Here is a 20656-nt window from a genome sequence, read left to right as displayed (position 1 = left end):
TCTTTCCTGCTTATGCAGGGGGTCGGACTCAATGATCTATTGAGGTCCCTTCCGACCCTAGCATCTATGAATCTATGAATTTGAGGGACCAGCACGGTTCTACAGACATTCATTCATACATGCTAAAGGTTTTTGAGTAATAAGATCCTTCTATAGAGATTTGGGCCCATCCTACAAAATTTCTGGGTATATGTTTTCTATCCTGTTTTCCTGGATGGTTCAAATCACCCATAGACAATTTATTTGCATTAAATGTTGTAGGACTATCCTGGAAGGCAGATAGCAGCAGTTGCAGAATAATGAGAAATTCAGCACAAGACTGTGGGTCAGCCTGCAGTGGCGATTGGAGAGAGAGGTCCTTGAGCATACTGTATAAAAACAGATTCTCCAGGACATGAAAAACTCATCCCACCATATAATTGGAGGATTGGGACAAAAGGAATCTCACGAGGTTCAACAAGGACAAGCACAAAGTCTTGCACATAGGATGGGACAATCCCATGCACCAGTGCAGGCTGGGGGCTGACCGGCTGGGCAGCAGCTCTGCAGAAAAGGACCTGGGGGCTACAGTGAACAATAAGATATACATGAGCCAACAGTGTGCCCTAGTTGCCAAGAAGGCTAACGGCATAGTGGGCTACATTGGTAGGTGTGTTGCCACTCAGTCAAGGGAAGTAATTATTCCCCTCTGTTCAGCACTGGTGAGGCCACCTCTGCAGTCCTGTGTTCAGTTTTGGGCCCCCCACTACAGAAAGGATGTGGACAAATTGGAGAGAGTCCAGTGGAGGGCAACAAAAATGGTTTGGAGGCTGGGGGACATGACTTCTGAGGAGAGACTGGGAGACCTGGGCTTATTTAGTCTAGAGAAGAGGAGACAGAGGAGACTTAATAGCAGGCTTCAACTCCCTGCAGGATGGTAGCAAAGAGGATGGAGTTGGACTGTTCTCAGTGGTGGCAGGTGACAGAACAAGGAGCAACGGTCTCAAGTTGCAGCAAGGGAACTTTAGGTTAGGTATTAGGAAGGATTTTCTCACTAGGAGGGTAGTAAAACACTCAAACAGGTGTGAAGTGGCGGAAGCTCCATCCTTGGGGGTTTTCAAAACCTGGCTAGACAAAGCTTTATCTGGGATGATCTAGTTGGATCTGGTCCTGCTTTGAGCAGGGGGCTGGACTAGATGTGACCTCCTGCGGTCCCTTCCAACCCTCACTTTCTATGCTTCTGTGATGCTATAAGCAACAAGTGCTGCTCTCAACAGAGGTGGAAGATCCTTAAGAAAGAAAGTGCGGCAGTTTCTCTTCTCTCCCCACTGGTATCTTCTTGACAGAAAACCACATGCTCCCCAGTGTTATTGCTTTGTGCAAATTCATAGTAGCTCTAAAAGAGGAGAGTGCTGTCTATGGTCTTCCCTTCTGTCCTCCCATTCCCCAAACCCTTTTACCAGCTTCCCACATTGTGTTAAGCCACATCAGTGCCATCCTTCAAGACCTTCCCTGGCCATGCTCTCCTTCTGCTTCACCGCTCTCTCTTCCTTGCTGTCCCTTCCATGAACACTTCTCTTTTGGCCTGATCTTGCGAAGGACCAAGCACCTTTACCTCTATGTGAGGACACTTCAGAACTGGGCCTTTAGTTTTGTCCTGCTTTCAGCACTGCATCGTCCTGAGCATGACCCTCTGCAGCGGGCACAACCCCCCAATATTTTGATCTCCGAACACCTCTGCACCCTGCTTTGAATGCTTGTTTGAGCCTGCTTTTCTTGCACTACCTTCCAATGGTGATCAACTGCCCCATATCCACTTCTATAGTGTTTTGCACAAGTAAGTTTCTTGGACAAAAGCTGCTCTTTACGAGCAAACCCTTGATGAGGTGATTGCTGCAAGGCACCAAAGGGAGGGACACCAGAAACTACCATTGTAATTGCAAAATTTCAAAGCAAGCTCCATCGTAGTTTACCTGCAGAAAAGCTAATATTTAATAAGTTTAACTTCGAGCAGTGGACAGAGGCATTTTGGTTAACATGGGAGCTACCCTCTGTTAGACCATTTCAGAAGTGCTTAGAAAAGGATACACAAGTGAAGTCACTTGCCTATAGCATATCTCATAGTCTTGCAAAGTAGAAAATACAGACTACTGTAGCAAGCGTGAGGTAGCCATGTGTTGAGACAGCTAATCGGAAGGAAGTATGCAGTTCTTGTCTGCCTTTAATTGCCTGTGATGCCTTGTGTCACAAGATATCCCTAAATTCAGACTTCTTTAGATCAAGCAGACACCAGGTTGGCTGTTGACTGCAGCTATTCAAAGTGCTGTTTCAAAAAACTAAAAGGCAGTCCATGGTTGGAAGGGGGGGGGGGGTGAACTGCTTCTGCTGGAATTACCTAATCACCCTAAAAAGACAAATGTTGCTCAATTAGCTAGTAATTCTGCCTCGCACATGGAACATATGGGAAGAAAAGTCTCATTTATGAGGCTATACTTATTTCCCAATATCAGGCTGCAGACTTTTGTCTCTCTGTAATGACAATATTTAATTGTTTTAATGGTCTTGTTCCCCAGTCTTGCTTGAATAACTAATAGCAGAAAGTGCCATGTCAGATTAATGACGGTCTTTCTGCCCACATACAATTTAAATGTAAAGGGATAAGTATAGTTGTGGATCTTGTTAAACTACTGCAGAGGTGTTTTGTATTGACTAATGCAGAAAACCAGGAACTGTTACTAACTTAAGTGTTGCTGCTGTAATGTGAAGGGTCCCCAAGGTACATTAGAGATTTTAGTAAGGCTCAACGTATATTAAGCCCCAGTACATCATTAATGGACTTACTGAACCGTAATACAAACTTATTTAGCTGGAGCATTCCCACTGCATGAACTCTTATTGGAAAAAGAAAGCTCCATTAAGATCTGATACAAACTAGGGAAAACAATACTGTCTATCTGTTTGTCCTTCTCCTGCTAGCTGGACCACCTTTTCATGTCAGGACTGCTGTATAAATCGGCAGCCCAGAAAAATACTTTTGGAAATGAATTTAACAAGAGCTTCCACAAGGATTTATTTCTAAGAATTTAAGGTTTTGTGGTTTGGTTTGGGTTTTTTTTTTCTCCCATTTGTGTTCAACACACTTTCACTTGCTAAAAGTCCAGAACGCTATTAGCACTAGGCTTCCAGCACCTTGCGATGCAAATAACTTAGCCCCAGATCCAAACTTTGACTCACAATCCATCTTTTTACAGGGACAGTGCAGGAGTATTGGATCCAAACCCCCCACCCAGCTTTGGGAACACTGACATTAAACCAGGCTGGCCTGGGTGTTGCACTGACTGAACGCGTCTTTTAGCTACCATCACCTCACTTCAGCACCCCAGGTGTTAAATAGCAAAGACTACCAGCTAGTGCTGCATTTGCTCTAGCTATTCAAAGGTGAAGAGCTGTGTATCCTGTTATTCATAGTTTCCCAAGAGGAGACAGCTACAGTGAGTGCTGTTAGTGGAAGTATCTAATCTAAACAGCATACATATTCTAATACATGCTTTAGTAATAGGGCAGAAGGTGGTCTGGGTATTAATATGAGCTAAAAGGACATGCACATATGCCACCTCAACTATATATCTCCCACTTTCCTACCTCTCGTGTGGCTGAAATGAAATCAGCTATTATATGGAACTTAATGCGTTCTTGGACTAAGCCATCAGAAAACATGATTTATTAAAGCTGTTTGCAGAAAGGGTTTGACTCTAGTTGCCAAACTGCACACATGAATAACCTTACCCAGGGAACACGCAAGACTGAAATTTTTGGAATAAATCTTAACATGAGCTGTCTTTAGTCTCACTTGATTGGCCCAAACTCCTGCAGTGGCCTTTAATATCAAGGTAGTACATATAGTAAGTTGTAGGGACCCACTTAATGATCCAGGATTTGTAAAGTGCTTGAAATCTGATTTGCCTCCTATTCCAAGCTGGGTCTACATTGCATGATTTCCAGGAGTGATGATCAGGCTTAAAATCTGTTTATTGGTAAAGCACAAGCCTGTATAGCACCAAAAAAACACTTCACCAAATCAGGGCTATCGATCAAACTGTTCCATCAAACTTGGTCTCCTGCTGCTAGAAGTCCTGAAATGTATTCAGTGGCTCAGGCTGCCTGCTGTACCAGACTCCCCTCTCCTGCTGTGCTTGTGATTCGGCTGGATCACCTGAAAGAATGAGCTGAAAGATGCTGTTTCTTAACCCAGAAATCCTAGGGCAAGGCTGTGTGGGTTTGGCTGGTAAACACCTATGTGGGACAGAGCTGAATCCCAAAAGCCAAACTTCCTGGGCTTTGGTACCACAGCTAAAAAGGAGCAGAACAAATTCCCCAGCGGCTGAACCAGCCGGGCCCTGTGGTGCAGAGTGCAGGGCCTCTCAAACTAATCAAAGTAAGAGGGTCCTTCACCTGTCTGATACCAGAACCACACATGTAATTAGAGCCGGTAACAGTGAGGTACCCAGGAGTCATTAATAACTTTTGTCCGGACTCAGACAAACTACCACAGATTAAAGAGCGAGAGGCAGTCATTGCTAGCACTAGGGTCCTGCTGCTACAGGGCATTTAGCAGCAAAGGCTCAGTTTGGCTGGAACAGCACAGGCAGACTGCTCAGCAGATGACCTGAGTGATTTCTGCACATCTTTTCATATCGAAGCAGACTGGTGGCAAAGCAACCAAGAGATGAAATATCTACATAGAGGAATCGTGGACCCTCTTCCTCTCTTCTGTCTCGGCTGTCTGCGACTTCTGCCTCGTAATGCCTTAACTGCACAGCCCGGCGCCTCCGCCCAGGGCTGCACCGGGCTTCCCGGGGCCACACCTGGGTCTGCAGCACTGGGAGAGGCACTGAGAGCCGGAGCAGGCAGAGCAGGAGCAGCCCCTGGGCCCGATGAGTGCAGGGGAGCCTGGGGAGCTGTGAATGTGCAGAGGGGCTGCTGTAGCAGCAGGACCCTCGTGCTGGCAATGGCTGCCTTTCACTCTTTAATCTGTGTCTGAACAAAGGTTATTAATGACTCCTGGGTACCTCACTGTTACCAGCTGTTTATATCTGTTGTTCTGGTGTCAGACAAGTGAAGGACTCTTTTAGTTTGATTAGAGCACCTGCCTGCCTTTGAAACTCCAGAGCCAGGCCAGTGTTTAGGAGGGTACGGACATGCACAACACCATCTGTTTGTAGGAGATTTCTTGGCTCCAGTCTTGCAAGCACTCTGCCCAGATTTCCCTTGCAGTCCCCTGTAGGGGTGCCATGCCTGGGCTGTCTTGGGCTGTTACTGACCAAACTTTGTGCCCAATTGTAGTAAAACGACAGTAATCCCGAAATCAGGATTTACTCATCAACACAACCTTCCTCCCATCTGAGGATTTCACAGTGCTTTGCAACATTAGGTAAACCTCACAGGATCCCTGCAAAACAGAAATCTTCTTACCTACAGCAAGTAGATGCTTGGCCCAGGTCAGTCAGTGGCAGAACTGAAGAGAGATCCTGGCGATTTTGGCTGCTCCAGTTTTGTGGGACCCCCCCCAAATAGGGAGGGGCCCGATCTTCAGAAGGTGGATCAAGAGGTTAGGTCCCTGAAATAACTTGTCATTGGAGAATCTTAGCCAAAGCACCATGGAGCGCTGCTGCAACCCAGGAGCATCATGACTACACAAACCCAAATGCTGCAGAATGTGATTTTAAGTCTCTGGGAACTAGAACCAAAAGGAAACAAAGGGAAGCTAGGGAAGGACATCCTCTCATACCTGGTGTATGACAGCAAATTTTAAAACTGGTGATTCATTTTAAAACACACAGGATTCCCCTGATCTGGAACAGGTCCCCAGGAAGTAAGGGACCAAGTAATCTTAAGCTTGCCTTGCCTTGGAAGGCAACAAGCCACAGTCAGCCCTGAAAACTGGCTCAGTTTGAGATCAGAAAAGAAGGGAAGTCCCCTTGAGTGACTGGGATTACTCCTGTGGCAATGAATCACTGTCCTGGTTGTAATTACTTCCCACTTACATGTTTACTAGATTTGTTTTGCCTGCAAAGGAATGTCCTGTCCATGTTGCAGTGGCTGGAGGAAGGGCACCGTATTTCAGAGGGAAAAAAGCAGGCTGATTTGTCCCTGCTTTCCCCTCCTCTCACCTTCTGTCATATCCTAGCTGTTCTGCTTGTCCCTCATGCAGGCCCTGCTCCCTACAACTCTTCACGTCTCTACTCTTATGCTTGATGCATGCCCCGCTATGGCCTTCTCTCTCGTTTCTTTTAACCCCATCTGTCCGGACTGGTTTCTACTTCCCTTTCTCTCGTCCTCCATTTCTGTCTGTCTCCTATGAATATATCCACCCCAGGTATTAGAACTACTTGCAGGAATCTTCTCTCTCGTGCTGAAGGGCTGTGAGCCTGTCAGCGGCACGTTTGTCTCAGTCCTTCACAGGGGATGCATACATGGTATGCAGGTACGATGTATGGTACTTGATGCAGGGCAGAGAGGAAAAGAGAACTACCAGCCCAAAGAGGAGACTTAACACCAATGACACCCCCAACTAACATTCAGAAGGCTAAGATCCTCCATCAACAAGCTTTTAATAAGTAGTCCCCATCTCCAGTAATTCAGATTTACAGTGAGGCTCTGGAAATGTGCAGAAACCTGATATTGAAGAGCTCTAACATCTCCTCAAATGTGCAAGTACAGCCTTCAGACACCCAAGGAAACATTGCAACATCAGAGCTGAAAAAGCTCATGGTTTATCAAGGAGTCGTGATCCCCACCTTACTGAATGGAGCTGTGACGTGGACAACGTATAGGAGACGCCTCAAGTTGCTGGAGAAGTACCATCAATGCTGCCTGTGAAAGATGCTTCGAATCCAGAGAGAAGACACCAACATGAGCGTCCTCTTGCAAGCAAACCCCATGAACATCAAGGTGATGATTATCCAGCATCAACTTTGCTGGGCTGGCCATGGCATCCAGATGTCCGACTCCAGACTCCTAAAGCACGTTTTATTCTCCCAGGTCAGTCAAGGTGTATGCTCAAGAGGAGGGCAGAGAAAGCGCTTCAAGGACATCCTCAAGGCCAACTTGAAAAAATGTAACTTTGACATCAACCATAGGAGACTATCGCCCAGGACTGCAGCAAGTGAAGGAAGAGTCTGCTGCAAGGATCTCAGTACATTGAAACTTTACCACCATAACAGGAGACAGAAAACAGGAGCAGCAGAAACTGTTGCAGACTGAATCAAGAATCAGGTGCCTTCTGTCCCTTTCCTTAACCCATCCAATGCTATGCACACAACTTATTTGTGTCTTTGCAGCCAGAACAAAATGGCTGGGGAGCAGTGATGTAGCCTGGGTAAGAGTGTAACAGCTATGTATTTTGTCCAGGCAGCCAAGAAAAATACATATTTAAATTTGGCTTTCTGTAGAGGACAGGCAGACCTCTACTCTCTTGACTGATGCTGAGTAGTGCCTTGTGGAACGGCTGTGATCTTACCCTCATGTCTTCCCTTTCAGAGGGTAGTCACAACTGTCACTGCCAAATAATGTTTCATCTCCTGGTGATTCTTCCCTGCCCTAAGCGACTGCTTCCCTCCTGCCAGTCAGGCCAACGCTTTGTCTGTCACATTTGGCTAACTTCCACTGTGAGAGGATCTTTTGGAAAAGCATTTCATTCTGAATTTAGTGCTTGTCCTATTTCCAAAGTCTGTGGTCACTGATCAGATTCACGTCCAATGGTTGCTACTGGCCAGCCCTCCTGGTTTGAAAAGGAAACTTAAATCATTGAGAGTCTTTGTTAAGAAAATAATTCCCCTGACAAGCCTAGCTTTCCCGTATTTACCTTTTATACCCGATCAAAAATCATGCTTGGGGGGGGGAAACCTCACCAAATTTTGCAAGAGTTTTAAGAGAGTCTCCAACTTCTGATTTGTACATCGTTCCACACACATGCTGTTATGTTTCCCAGCAAGAGACATTCAGATCCAGCTGCAAGGTATCCAGCAGGGATAAAAAGAAAGAGACTTTGGAGGCACAAAGGTAGCCTGGATAATTTCTCCTGCACACTCCACCTACTCACCGCTGCCAGGGCAAATGGTTCAGGAAACTGCTTTCAAATGGCCCAGGAGCATTCATCAGAAAGGCTCGGAAGAAGTCTGTATAGTAGGCTGAACTTTGCTGAACCGATTCAGTTAAACTTCAGGATCAGACTTCTGCTGTGCCAGCTCATCAGCAAGGTAGTGTTGGCCCAAGACAGCACACGGAGGGAGATCCCAGTAAACCACGGTGCTGCAGGAAGGTTTTGATGATCTCAGAAGGGTGAGTGGTCCCCAGAACTTCAATTGGAGCCCCAAGGTAGGCAGACAACGCAGTGCAGATCGCATCTCAGACAAGGCCTTCATCTTGTGGGCTACTGATGTGATGATGACACATTTTTATAAGATTAGGAGTATGAAGTTCAGTCTTATATTCTGGCTCATCCAGTTCACCCTGCAGGATGGTCTTGAGGGAATTGGGTTCTATACCAAACTCTGCCACTAACCTCCTGGGTGGCTTTGGGCTTACATTGCTTGGTGGAAACTTCTGAAATGTGGCCCTAATTATGCAGTGCCAAAAACTTAACACACCTAAGACTAGAGTGAAGTCGACAGAAGCATCAGCTGCTCACTGCCATTATGGTGAAAACAGACAGTCCTCCTCTTAGTTATCTAAAAACAGGGCTTGCAAATTAGCTGGCACCACAGTAAAAAATCCAGTCCTTCATCTGCCTCCATGTGGTCTTTGCTAAAATAGGAGCGACACCACTTGTCCACGCTTCTAGGGTGTTGCAGGGACCCCCCCCCCCCCCCCCCCAATCCTCCTGTTGGAAGGGCTCACTCGATACAGAGAGCTACTCTGCAGGTTACACATGTAAAGAGAACACCTCAGAAGAAGGCCACAGGACAGGGGTGCAAGTGTCAAGAAAGCAAAGGAGCACACATGAATAATTATTTGCCAGCAAAAACCGACAGCCTACAAGTTTCACCAGCAACGTTGTGGACCCTCTGTCATGGAGCAGCAGGCTGGGATCTGTCTTTTTGGATTCTGTTTCTGCCGACCATTTAGAAGTTCTTAGTAAATCGTTCTGGCTGAAAATGCCAGTGAAAAACCAGTATTATGAAAACAGAAGTGTCTTTCTGCACCTAAGCAGCCCAAAAGAAAGGCCACAAGTGAAGCCACCATTGTGAAAGCCAGCCTGCTACCTAGACGTAGGCTAAAACTGGCACAGGAAATAACGATGTTTGTTTTAGAGTCCAGGGCGATAATGCTAAGGCCACTTTGGAAACTCCTTTATTAGCAAATGATTATAGAACAGTTCCAGTACCAATGCAGTTTACATAGGGTGACCGCAGTGGCAACGTGTAGGGGGTGTACAGGGGTGCATGTGAACCTCCTGAAAGTGCCGGTGCACCCCCTGACAGACCACGCTCCCCACTTAGGTGACGGGCAGGAGGGGCAGGTGGAAGTGCTGGTACCCCCCTACCAGTGCTGGCCGAGGAGTGCGAGTGCTGGATGAAGCGCTGCGGTCACTTCCATTCGGTGAGATTGGCCACGGAGGCCCCCCAGCCCAGATTTTCTTAAAAGTAATATGGTCACCCTAGGTTTGCAGAGCATCTGGTGTTGCACCAGGCCTGTTTGGTGTGCTCCACGATGCTATTTTGTAGTTCTGTGCGTTAGGAGCAGGTGAGCAATGTTGTATCACCAGGGCTCTTACTTGTTTGGGGATGCACATGGAAGCAGGGTAAACTTATATCAAGTGTTAGTATTAGTACAGGGGTTATGGAGATGATGCTCCATTTACTGTAGCATGCGGTTTGTTTCCAAACATTGCTAGTGAGGAAGATCAGCCTGTGCAGTTTTGTTTTCCACTGGGATGCACCAAGTGCGGGTATGCATTTTCTTCGGAGAAGGAAAGGAAGCTGGTGTTCTTTAAGCTAACAAGACTACAGAAAAGGGTCAGAGGTAGCAGATGGCTTTTGTGTGGAGATAATCACTGTCAGTATGAAATAAATGACCAAAATTATGCCACTGTCTTGACCTTGCCTAGCTATAAGGAGAGACGCTACAAAATAATCTTGTAACAGTGTAATCATGTAAACTCCATGATTCATGTACAAGGGCTATAGAATGAAAACCAATGACCAGTGCAGAAAGGTTAACAGTAAAGTTTGCTTTTCTTTACTGACTTTCAGCCAAGGATCCTAAAACACTTTACAACAGAAGCTGGACAGTACTCTAAGGATATAGGTAAAACACATCCCCGTTTTACAGGTAAAACTGAAGCAGGGAGAGGTTAATGACTTGTCAAAGATTGCACACCAAGCTAGTGACAATGTTATGAACGGAAGCCAAGAGACAAGACTCCCAGCTCTGTCGTAAGGCACTGCTTTATGCTCGCTCCTTATTAAAGGGCAGACATGACTACTCCATCATTTGCAACCTCTTTATTTATGACATCATTGTGTGTGTGCATGCCTGATGTATCTCAAGGAATGATGCATCTTTCTCCTTTTTGTTTCTGTCGTCATCCTGACTTCCAGCCATGAGTGGACACCAATCAGCGCTCTTATAATTTCGAGAGGATTATATTAGAGCAGTGAGATTCTTTGATCCCCAATCCAGGGCCATGGCCACCACTGAGGTACAACAGGATGGTTAAGGTTATTTAAATCAATGGTGCATTTGTCAAAAACCTCTTCAGAAGAGACTTTGTTTTGTGTAAAAATAGTTTGAACAGAAAGAAATATCTGGAGGAAAGGGGACATTGTTCTAAAGAGACAAAGTAAAAGGAACTATTAAATGTTCCCTTGAACAGCTCTGAATATGTTTGGCATCCAACCAGCCTTTTTATGTTTGTAGAACAGAAATTCATTGTCCTAAATGTAAAGACTTTTTGGAGTGCTGCAGACTGGAACGGGTCTGCATAATTAAACTGAACTTAACTCTGGGTTCATGTGACTGGTCTGAGATCCAGGAACAATTCTCCCCAGTGCAACCTGCAGTACATTAGCATTAAGCCTAGGTTTCTCTTATTATTTTTAGTAAGAAGGATTATATGAATTGGCGCAAGCTGAAAGCGGCTGGAAGTACTTTTCTTAATTTCCTGGCTTGCTGTCACGTTTCACAAAGCTGCCCTAGCACAAGCCAAGGAAACGGTTCTGCATATTGTACTGATCAAAATTTGCATGAGCTGCCTTGGGTCTTTGTTGCGCTGCCAAACCTGTAGTCATGAGCATAAATCACAATACCCCTCCAACTTATGGTTACATAGAATTAAATAGTTAGGAAAGGTTGCAACTTTGTGTAAGTCAGACTGTATTACTCAGTGTAAAATTGACCAAGGGCTGGAAAAACGGTATTCAAAATGCTTAATAAAAAAAATCTCATGGATAATAATTGTTACAAGTCAGACATTTATAAGCATTTTTATTTTGGATTTAGACAAACCACTTATTATAAATGGATGATCTTATGATTGAAGTACTGGCCTGGAAACCTAGGGCTCGGTTCGCAGTCATTCCATAGATTCCCTCTGTGACTCTGGACAACTCACTTAGCATCGCATTTTCAAAAGCCTCCACATTGATCTAACTGCTGTTACTGAAGTCAGTGCTAAGACTACCATCGATTTCTGTGAGAGCAGAGCTGGACAGAGCAGTAAGCTCAACCTATTGGGATTCAAAGTTTTGATCCCAGGGAGCCTAGATATTTAAGTTGTGTGTGTTAGTCACAAAGCCAGTACCGTTAGATAATGACGACATTTGTGCAGCTAATTCATTGCATTAGGCTGTTTGCAGGTGGCAAGCAAGGAAAGAGACTTTGTATTCTTTAGATCAGCAATGAAGCGATTGTGGACAGAGCCTTATATTCCACAGCCAGAGCCCATGATTGACACGGTGACAGGCCTCTGGAGCAGAGGAGATTGCCCCACATGAGTGCATAAAGGGGTTGCTGAGCCACAAATGAAAAATGTTTTAATTCTCCTGGCTTGTCAGGTGCTCCCCTAGCACAGGCAGCATTACATGCAATCACTAGTCTAACAGGAGGAGGATAAAAGGCCAGGAGCTTGCTCCCATTGCATCGTTTCCTTCGCACAAGGGATGGCAGACCCTCCTGGACCTAATAAGACTCTCTGATGCAAGCTACCTTCCCACCAGGATAAAACATCTAAAAGACACTGCCACAGCACAAATTGAAACTGAAAACAGCAAGCAGCTGTCGTGTTCAGCTGAGCCTGGAGTGGAAGGAGCCGGAACCTTTTGTGACCTCCCAGCCCTATCCATTCTGGGATTTGGTAATTAAACATTAGTAATAACTGACCTACCATGTGTCTAGGCTGCCACACTGAAATGACTACTTTAGCCTTTTAAGGAAAGCTCCTGTAGCAGAGAACCACTGCGAATGCTTTACGAACTTTACATTTTCAGGTCTGAGATTTCATTTCCCTTTGTCCACCCGCATGCAATTTGCAGACATAAGTGCAGGTGCTTGCTTTTATATCCACTCTGACTAGGTAGATATGTGCTAATGAGAATAGCAGCGGCAAAGGAGGCTGTTACTTAGATATCTATACTGCACTCAGCACCATAAGATCAGACTGCCTGAGAAGTATGATTTCATTACTGCCTGTGGCACCCACATGGGAGTACCATATTTTCTCTCCAACATCACTCACCTCCCCGCTCCCCCAAACCAGCTGCTGAAATTGGAGTGCGCTTTATGTGCGAGAAAACAGTCAGAGCAGGTTCTGCCATTTACTGGCTGAAGCCAAAAGTCAAATCTGCCGTGATCCACTGGGAACGGACAATGAGCAGGCTCCACTTCCCACTTCCTACTACTCAGACACTACAAGGCCTTTCCCCCCCCTTCATTCTGCCTTTCAGAAACAAGATGTGTATTATATTTTAGGGCGTGTTATGTGTGAGAAAATACAGTATTTCTTTGGCCGACAGACATGTTGTGTGACTTAAGACAACCCATAAGTCTCACACCACAGTTAATAAGTTGTAGACTAACCTTGCCTGCAGTTCACTCCAAAACATGCATATACTATTAAACTAGGCCTGTATCCTATTGATATTTCCTCTGTCACCTGAATCAATTTTGTTTCCTCATCAAAGCAGGCAGCCTCATACCTTGAGTCAAAATTATAGCTTAATGAATCAAAGTCAGGCATCATCCGTGCAATCAAATAAGCTCATCTCCTAGTAAAGCACAGCCTGATAAGTTAACAGCCTGACCTGATAAAGCCAAGAGCCTGTTCCAGCAGAACCAGATAAATCATATTTTGGACTTTAGCTTCAGACTACTGCTGAACACCACAGGTCATCTGTACAAGAGTCCCTTTCTGTATATAGCTGGTCACTCCAAGGGAGGCCAGGGACAAATGGTTGACAAGATCGCCAGTGTAACTAGAAAGACCTACTGCCTTCATTTTAAGTTACTGCAATTCGGTGTTGTGCAGACAATCCAGAGCATATTTTGTAGGTATAGTATGTAGCAGCTTTGCCCAGCAGATCTCAGTGTTTTCCCAACAGGTCCGACTACAGCAGCAAGGGAAGCAATAAGCCTGGTCGGTGCGGTCAGGGGATAGGTAATGAGACAATCCATCCATGCAGTTTTTAACATGCCAAGCCCTAGTGTAGCTGAGGAAATCCAGCCCTTCACCTCTAGACAAGGTTTGAATCATGGCTGGGTCAGTATTGACCCTCTCATGACTGTTTAGATCAATGGTGCTCAACCTTTTTGGCCGGCGGGCCGAATAGGCAGCAGCCAATCCCACCGTGGGCCAGATCTAGCAGGGCTCCATTTGGCAGGGAGGAGGGAGACAGCCCTGCTCTAAAAAGCACACCTAGGAGCGCACACATGCATACACACACACGCACACAAACACGGCTATGGAAGCCAACACTGAAGTGCCTGAAACAGGGTACAAATTGCAAAAAGTGGTGTGCCTGGATTTCAAATGGCACTTGGTATTCTCTACCTGTATCTGGGAAATTACAGAGCGCGGGCTATTGTGTGTCTGAGTAGTCTGTGCATGTGTGTATGATTATCCTTTTGTGTGGCAGCGTCTCTCTTCCTACACATACTACTTGTAGACTCTGACACAGCTGAAACAAATGCACATTCTCTTTCAACTTGGGCTACAGAGGCCTCTTTAGAGGGAGAGAGCAGAGACCTCTCAGTTCTACTCTCCCTTATCTCCTCTGGCTCGTATAATTATTGGGAGTGGGGGAAAAAAAGGCAGTGTGTGTCATAAATGAGATCTGGTGAAGCAGGTCATACATTTCTTGCTGCCACTTGTTCAGGAATAGCTGCTCTCATCGAGCAGACCAAAATGATGGCAATAAAAGCTTTGCACTTCCCTTTCTGCAGCCCGAATGGTCTGGCGTCTTCGATCTCCCACTCCACTGCCAACAAACACCCTTTTACACAGCAGTTGTGGAACAAGGCATTTAAATGTCGTTGCTAATTTTTAAACTGAGCTGACTACACTAGAGACCAGATTGCAACCAGGTTGTTATCCTCTTTGCTAAGCAGTTATTCACTAGGCTGCTCTGTTCCAACTTTGTGCAAGTATTAAGCAGTCTATCCAATAGATAGGTGGCTGCTTGATGCTGGAATCGTAGAGGTGTAATTTGCACCCTGGGCAAAACTTACTCTGCACCAGAAAGCAGGGAAGGAGGGCAGTGAGTCTTAACCTACCCAGCACCCGGCTTCCACAACCAGGTGGCACAGGGCTTCTCATTCCTCCCTCTCCCCAACATGTTCTCTGCTATTCTGGGGTTGTGCTATAACACCTGATAACTGTGTTCCCCTGGCACATCATAGGCTGCAAACAGCCAGTAATCTTAATTCCCTGCAAGTGATCCATGGCTGTTGGTTCCAGCTTTCACACTCATTCTCCTTGATGTCCTAGAGCTGCCAGGAATCCATCCCCAGTGAGAAACAGACCAGTTTTCCACATTCAAATCACATTTAGGAGTCTTTTTTTTTATGCCACGTGTCCAGTCAGGGGTTCACAGAGGTTTAATGGAGCACTGGCAAGAACCAGCAGAAGTAAGGTCGAATTGCTGATCAAAACCACATGTGACGCAGCCTGCAGCTTTCAGGCTACTCAGCAGTACTGTAAGGATATCACACTCGGGCAGAACCACACCCTGCCCACCCTGGTTCTCCATTAAAAGAAGGAATTGGGCCAGAGTGGGGAGGAAGTGGACAAAAGATTGAACTGCTTAAACACACACACAAATGCAATTTCCCCTTGTGGTCTGGCACCATAGGGAGGGAGCAGCGCTAGTCAGCTGATTATGTTAGCTCTGAACTTATTCATGGATTCCTAGATGCTAGGGTCAGAAGGGACCTCAACAGATCATCAAGTCTGACCCCCTGCCTAGGCAGAAAACAGTGCTGGGGTCAGATGACCCCGGCCAGATGCCTATCCAGTCTAGCTAATAACATCCCCTAAAAACAGGGGATGTGGGACGTGTTTTGGGAGTGTATGTGTGCAAAAGGAGCGTGGGAAAAGGATTCCACGTCACCCCCTAAAGGGCAGCAATGTACAAGGGCTTCTGCTTCCATCTGGGATGCATAAAAGGTGCATCCCAGCAAGAGGCATGTGCAAGGAGAATTAAGAGTTTCTTGGCCAGCATGCTCTTCCTGGCTTTCTCAGTGACCTTGAGTAAAATCCCTTTGCTTTTGTACTTCAGTTTTCTCTTTTGCAAAACCAGAGCCTGATCTACTTCCAGAGGCAGAGCAAGAACGATGGCTCAGCGATGCCCCTAGCAAAACTCTGGCACACACCCTTGCTTGCAGACTTGGAGCAGCACACATAGTTAGTTCAGATCTGTGCTCAGTGGTTTGTACCCACTTCGCTGTGCTGCTTGGGGGTTGATGCTACCTCCTTCCAAATCACTCTTTATTCCAGTACATTTGTTAACGTCAACACAGTCATTTCGGTATCAAATAACTGATCACAGAGCTTGTGTGTGAACAGGAACACAAACTGTAGCAGTTCATGGCACCTTTATAATGGTAAAGCTGCACCCACACTAGGGCCATTATATTATGCTAATGGACTTATCTACACCCGTAGCACATGCCTGCACTTCGTGCATCTGGCTCCACTGCTTCAAACTGTTCATTCTGGAGGGGGGGGGAGATGTGAACTGCACGTAATACTGTCAGCAGGACTACCTTAGCTCAAGTTCAAGAGAAAGCCTTACACAAGTTCCAAAGAGACTTAATTACTGGCATAATGGTGCTGCCTGACTATTCAGAGTCTGTGAGCTCCGAGAATCCCAGAGCCTCTTGGTGAGAATATAGGACTTAGGGCAGATCTTGGGCCTGCATTTGCTGGTGAATTTTCTACAGCTGGCATTTAGGTAAAGCCTTGCAGGCACAGCGATGGCCCTGAACCTCCATTCTCATGCTTCCTAAGCAGGGAGTGTCATTTCAGATTTCCTTTCCAGACCTTTTATTGTGTCAGGTCTAGTTCTGCCTGCAGGTAAAGGGAGTTCAGGACAGCGAATGCTCCTGCCAAGAGGTCTGAAATACTTTGTGCAGCCTTATGCATCACCCCTTGTTGTGCTCCCTATGGTGACAGGCATCACAGTGTACAAAACATCCCTTTCACTTCTCGGTCTGGAACAGATACAGCCCACACCGTATTAAGAATTGAACATCGAAGCTGTCAAAGGACTAAAGGTATCTACACCAGCAGAATACTCAAAACCCACCTGCTCTTGACTTTACAGGGGTAGAGGCACGGCTGTCCGTTGTACCAGCATGGATTGGGGTGACTACAGTGACATCTAGATCACACTTGCCTAAAACTTAGAGCACGACTTGCCCTGAAATTTCACATTTTTCCTGTGTCGCTTAGGATATTCGCACTCGGAGACCCATTTACCAAAATCATAGTCAGTGTATCAGTTGTGTTTAGTGCAGGCTTCAAGGGGCCGAGTCCTCTGGGTTCCTGCTCTCTGGAAAATGCCAGTGCAAAGCAGCCAGCACCAATGTATTCAAAGGTCATATCTGAAATGGGAGATAACAGAGAGCCATGGCAGCTTTGCTGTAAGCAAGCATGTTGCTAAGTCCTGGGTCACAAAACAGAAAAATGCCCAGAAAGCAGCTCTCTGAACTCTGCAGTCCATGTTGGGACACTGGGGTAAGGACACTGGGGTAATGCATGCAGCATTAGGGAGGTTTAAAAATAACCCAAAACCTTTGCTTTATGAGGAGGAAATGTTTAATTGTTTCCTTCCATCCTGCTTAGCTACCGCCCTGAGAAAATTTACTCTAGCGTTTTCAGGCAGAGCATCATACCATGAGGTTGTATATCTGCTTACTTGGATTGTGTAGTCTATCAGTCCCTACCAGGCCTTGAGCAAAAAGATCTTCACCGCTGGAGCCCTTAGGGTGCTCCTCTGTCTTCAATAAGTAACATGTGCAGCCTTAAATCCTAGGCCTAGGCAACAAAACCACTTCCAGAGATGAGCTAGACCTCACACCGCACTGTGGAGTGAGTAAATCAACAGCACTAGCATGAAGGCAGTTGCATTGTCTTCTCTCTAAGATTTCTAGGATGCTCTTCAGCTCTAGTCATTCTCCACAGTCTAAAAAACACCAGAGAAAGGGTTTGTTTCCATCTTGATTAACACAGCAAATTAACAACAAAACCTTAGATAAAGAGAATTGCTAAGGTTTGACAAAACAGTAGCTTGACAAAACTGTTTTTCAGCTCGGAGCATAATGAAATTCGGGGGCTTCCTGCAGCTTGCTGTTTTGGCGCAAAGCTCTCACGCCTGCCCTTGCAACAGATGAGAAACATTAGCTAACTAAGTTGATAGGAGTCGTTAACGTGCATGGAACTCCCTCAGTTCCCCAATTCATTCAGAATAATTCATTAGTGGAAAGTCCTCAGCTATGACAGTTAGTTAAGCTGGTGACAGGTGGTTGGGTCCCTGTTGCAGGCATGTCCACGATTTGTTCATCTGTGTAAATCCAGTCTGGCACAGACATGAATCAACCGCCACATGGCCCTCAAGAGGGCTGTTTTATCAAAAGCACTAACGTAGTGCTCATCTCCATGGTCTCCAAGGCTGAAGAGTACTATGGTTATTACGACTAAATCATGGGAGGCTTTCAATTTAAACCGAGTCAGGCCATCCAGCTGCCAGGTCACCATGGATGTGGTCTTTAGGCTAAATATGCTTCATCTCGTCATTTCAGGTTTCTCCTTTATAATACAGGGAGAAGCAAAAATTATCATGCTTTTCACCCAATGCAACACACTTTACCAAGGCCGATAAATGCCATACATTAGCGCTGTCATGCCATTACCTTTCCTGTTTTTCTGTGCAACTGCTTCCTATCACTTCCTATTTTTGTGACTTTAAAAGGCTTCCAGTATTCAGCTCCATGGCTTTGCAATGAGTTACTTTTTCCCCTCAACACAAAATAGGACTTAAAACTCCTGACACTGAAAGAGGCTGGTGTTTACCATCCTGCTGCTGTGGGTCTTATTTGAAAGAATCCCACTGCCCCCGCTCCGGGAAGCCATGCTTATCAGCAACTGGATCTGCCCGTTGTTAACCTTTCTGTCATTTCTCCGCAGCTTGAAAGCTATCCTGGTGGGGAAGCCCGCAGACAACACGGTAGATCTGTCCAGCATCCCACTGACCCCGAAAGATCTGGACCGTGTCAACTCGTACCTCCAGCACAGCTCAGAGCACATTGACAGCGTGGAGCTGTGCTTCACCGAACTGACCGATGAGATGCTCCTCCAACTCTTGCCTGTCCTCAGTGCTCTGCCTCATCTCACCACGCTCGCCCTGAATGGGAACCGGCTCACAAAAGCCGTCCTTCGGGATCTGACAGAAACGCTGAAGGACCTGAAGAAGTTTCCCAGGGTGACTTGGATTGATCTGGGCAACAACGTGGACATCTTTTCCTTGCCACAGCCCTTCCTGGTCAGCCTACGGAAACGATGCCCGAAACAGGGCAACTTGCCGACCATCCTGGAGTTTGGAGAGGGCCAGATGAGTGACTTGGAAAGCCAGGATGGCCTGGCAGAGAGTCAGGAGGATGTGCGCTTAGGTGATGGAGGCAGAAATGAACCCGACAAGGTCAACAACACAGGCTCCAGACAGCCCCTGCCAGACAGAACAGAGGTCGGGACACTGCCAAATAAACACGACTTCAAGAAGGAGGCTGCCTGCGTGACAGCTGCAGTGACATCTCAAACATGATGTTCGGCTGTGTATCACTGGGCTGGGTACTTTACACAGAGACACTTTAAAACTGATACCTCAACTATGAAGGTTATTAAGGGTTGATTTACATGTTCAGATTTCTATACAATGCTTTGAGAACTTGAGACTGGCAATTTCTCTCATCCTTGCAAATGTCGTCTTATTTCTTTTCATACAGAACATAAATGTGATCATTGTATACCTATATTTTTTAAAGCTGACCACATATTTTTAAACATTAGTGATGCGCTATGCTTTCTCTCTTTCCAAAAACATTGGTCTCTGTGGTGTCGTAATACCAGCCCCTTAAATAGCACAGAAGTTGAAGAAAACAGAACAGACTTTGCAGGAAGGATTTCCTTTTTGGAAGAGAGATCATTAATACCAAAATCTTGGTTTTCAAATAGCCTCTCTCTTGTATGTGAGCGACAGGCTGCTGTTGTCCCAAAGAGGACTCTTGCAGAGACAAAAATTAAACCTTTTTCCTTTCTCAACTGGCATTGCAAGGTAGCGTGCTTGATTAGTTAAAAACAAGTAGGGATCTTTCCCTGCACCAGCTGCCGAGCAGTGAGGAGGAAATTCAGCCCTTTGTAGAGGGTCTGTGCAACAAGCACCATGTAACCGGTGCATATTCTTCGTGCTGGGCACCTGCAGAAAGGTGCACTTCCACTCAAGTTCCTGCTTCCTTAGCTCTATTCACAATCCAGAACCACTGTCTCTCTCTTTAGCCTTAACAGGAGTTGGACCAGCAAACTGACCTTGACTTTGCCAAACCCTAAGCCCAGTTCTGCTCTTAGTCATGCCACTGTGAACCCCAGATAACTCCAGTGATCTCCATGTCATTACTTGGGGTTTACGTCAGCGGATCTGAGAGTGGCATTGGGTCTGTTTTTAGAGACTCGGGGGGGGGGGGGGGGGGGGGGGGTGGCATCTGCAAAGTTGGGATCGCGGCTTGTAGTTCACATCTGTCTCCGAGATGCAGAAAAGGGAAAAAAACTGCCAGATACTTATCACAGTACTGAATGTTTGTAAATGAAAAACAAACCCGTTCCAAAGGAGGTTTTTATACACTGCCATGCTGGGGTAGTCAGGTGTCAGTCAGCTGAAGGCCTCTGCAAGGCTTTTAGGTCATTTGACTCCCTCCTTTCTCCCAGTGACCAGAAGTGCTTTGTTTCTAAAAATTTTTAGAAGAGGAACAGCTTTGAATTGCTGACGGCAAATGGACCACCACATTACAGCAGAGAAGGGACTCCTGCTGCAGGGTATGAACCCAGATCTTAATTTCCACTAAATTTGGGGAGGGGATAAGAGTGGGGGAGGGATCTGAAACGTGCAGCAAGACCCATCTCCACTTTCTA

General features: G+C 46.0%; 1 protein-coding gene across 1 annotated transcript in view; it reads left to right on the top strand.

Annotated features, from left to right (window-relative positions):
• Positions 1–20214, top strand: part of LOC102383475 (leucine-rich repeat-containing protein 75A-like) — a 161153-nt gene extending 140939 nt beyond the window's left edge. The window contains exon 4 of the mRNA XM_006031304.3: positions 18662–20214. Within this exon, the coding sequence (XP_006031366.2) occupies positions 18662–19295 (634 nt within the window). The 3' untranslated portion in view covers positions 19296–20214. The remainder of the gene's footprint in view (positions 1–18661) is intronic.
• Positions 20215–20656: the final 442 nt, after the last annotated feature.

This window comes from Alligator sinensis, unplaced genomic scaffold, assembly GCF_000455745.1.
Source record: "Alligator sinensis unplaced genomic scaffold, ASM45574v1 scaffold714_1, whole genome shotgun sequence".
Taxonomy (NCBI): domain Eukaryota; kingdom Metazoa; phylum Chordata; order Crocodylia; family Alligatoridae; genus Alligator; species Alligator sinensis.
Note: the sequence above shows the minus strand (reverse complement) of the source record. Positions and strands in the feature narration are given on the sequence as shown.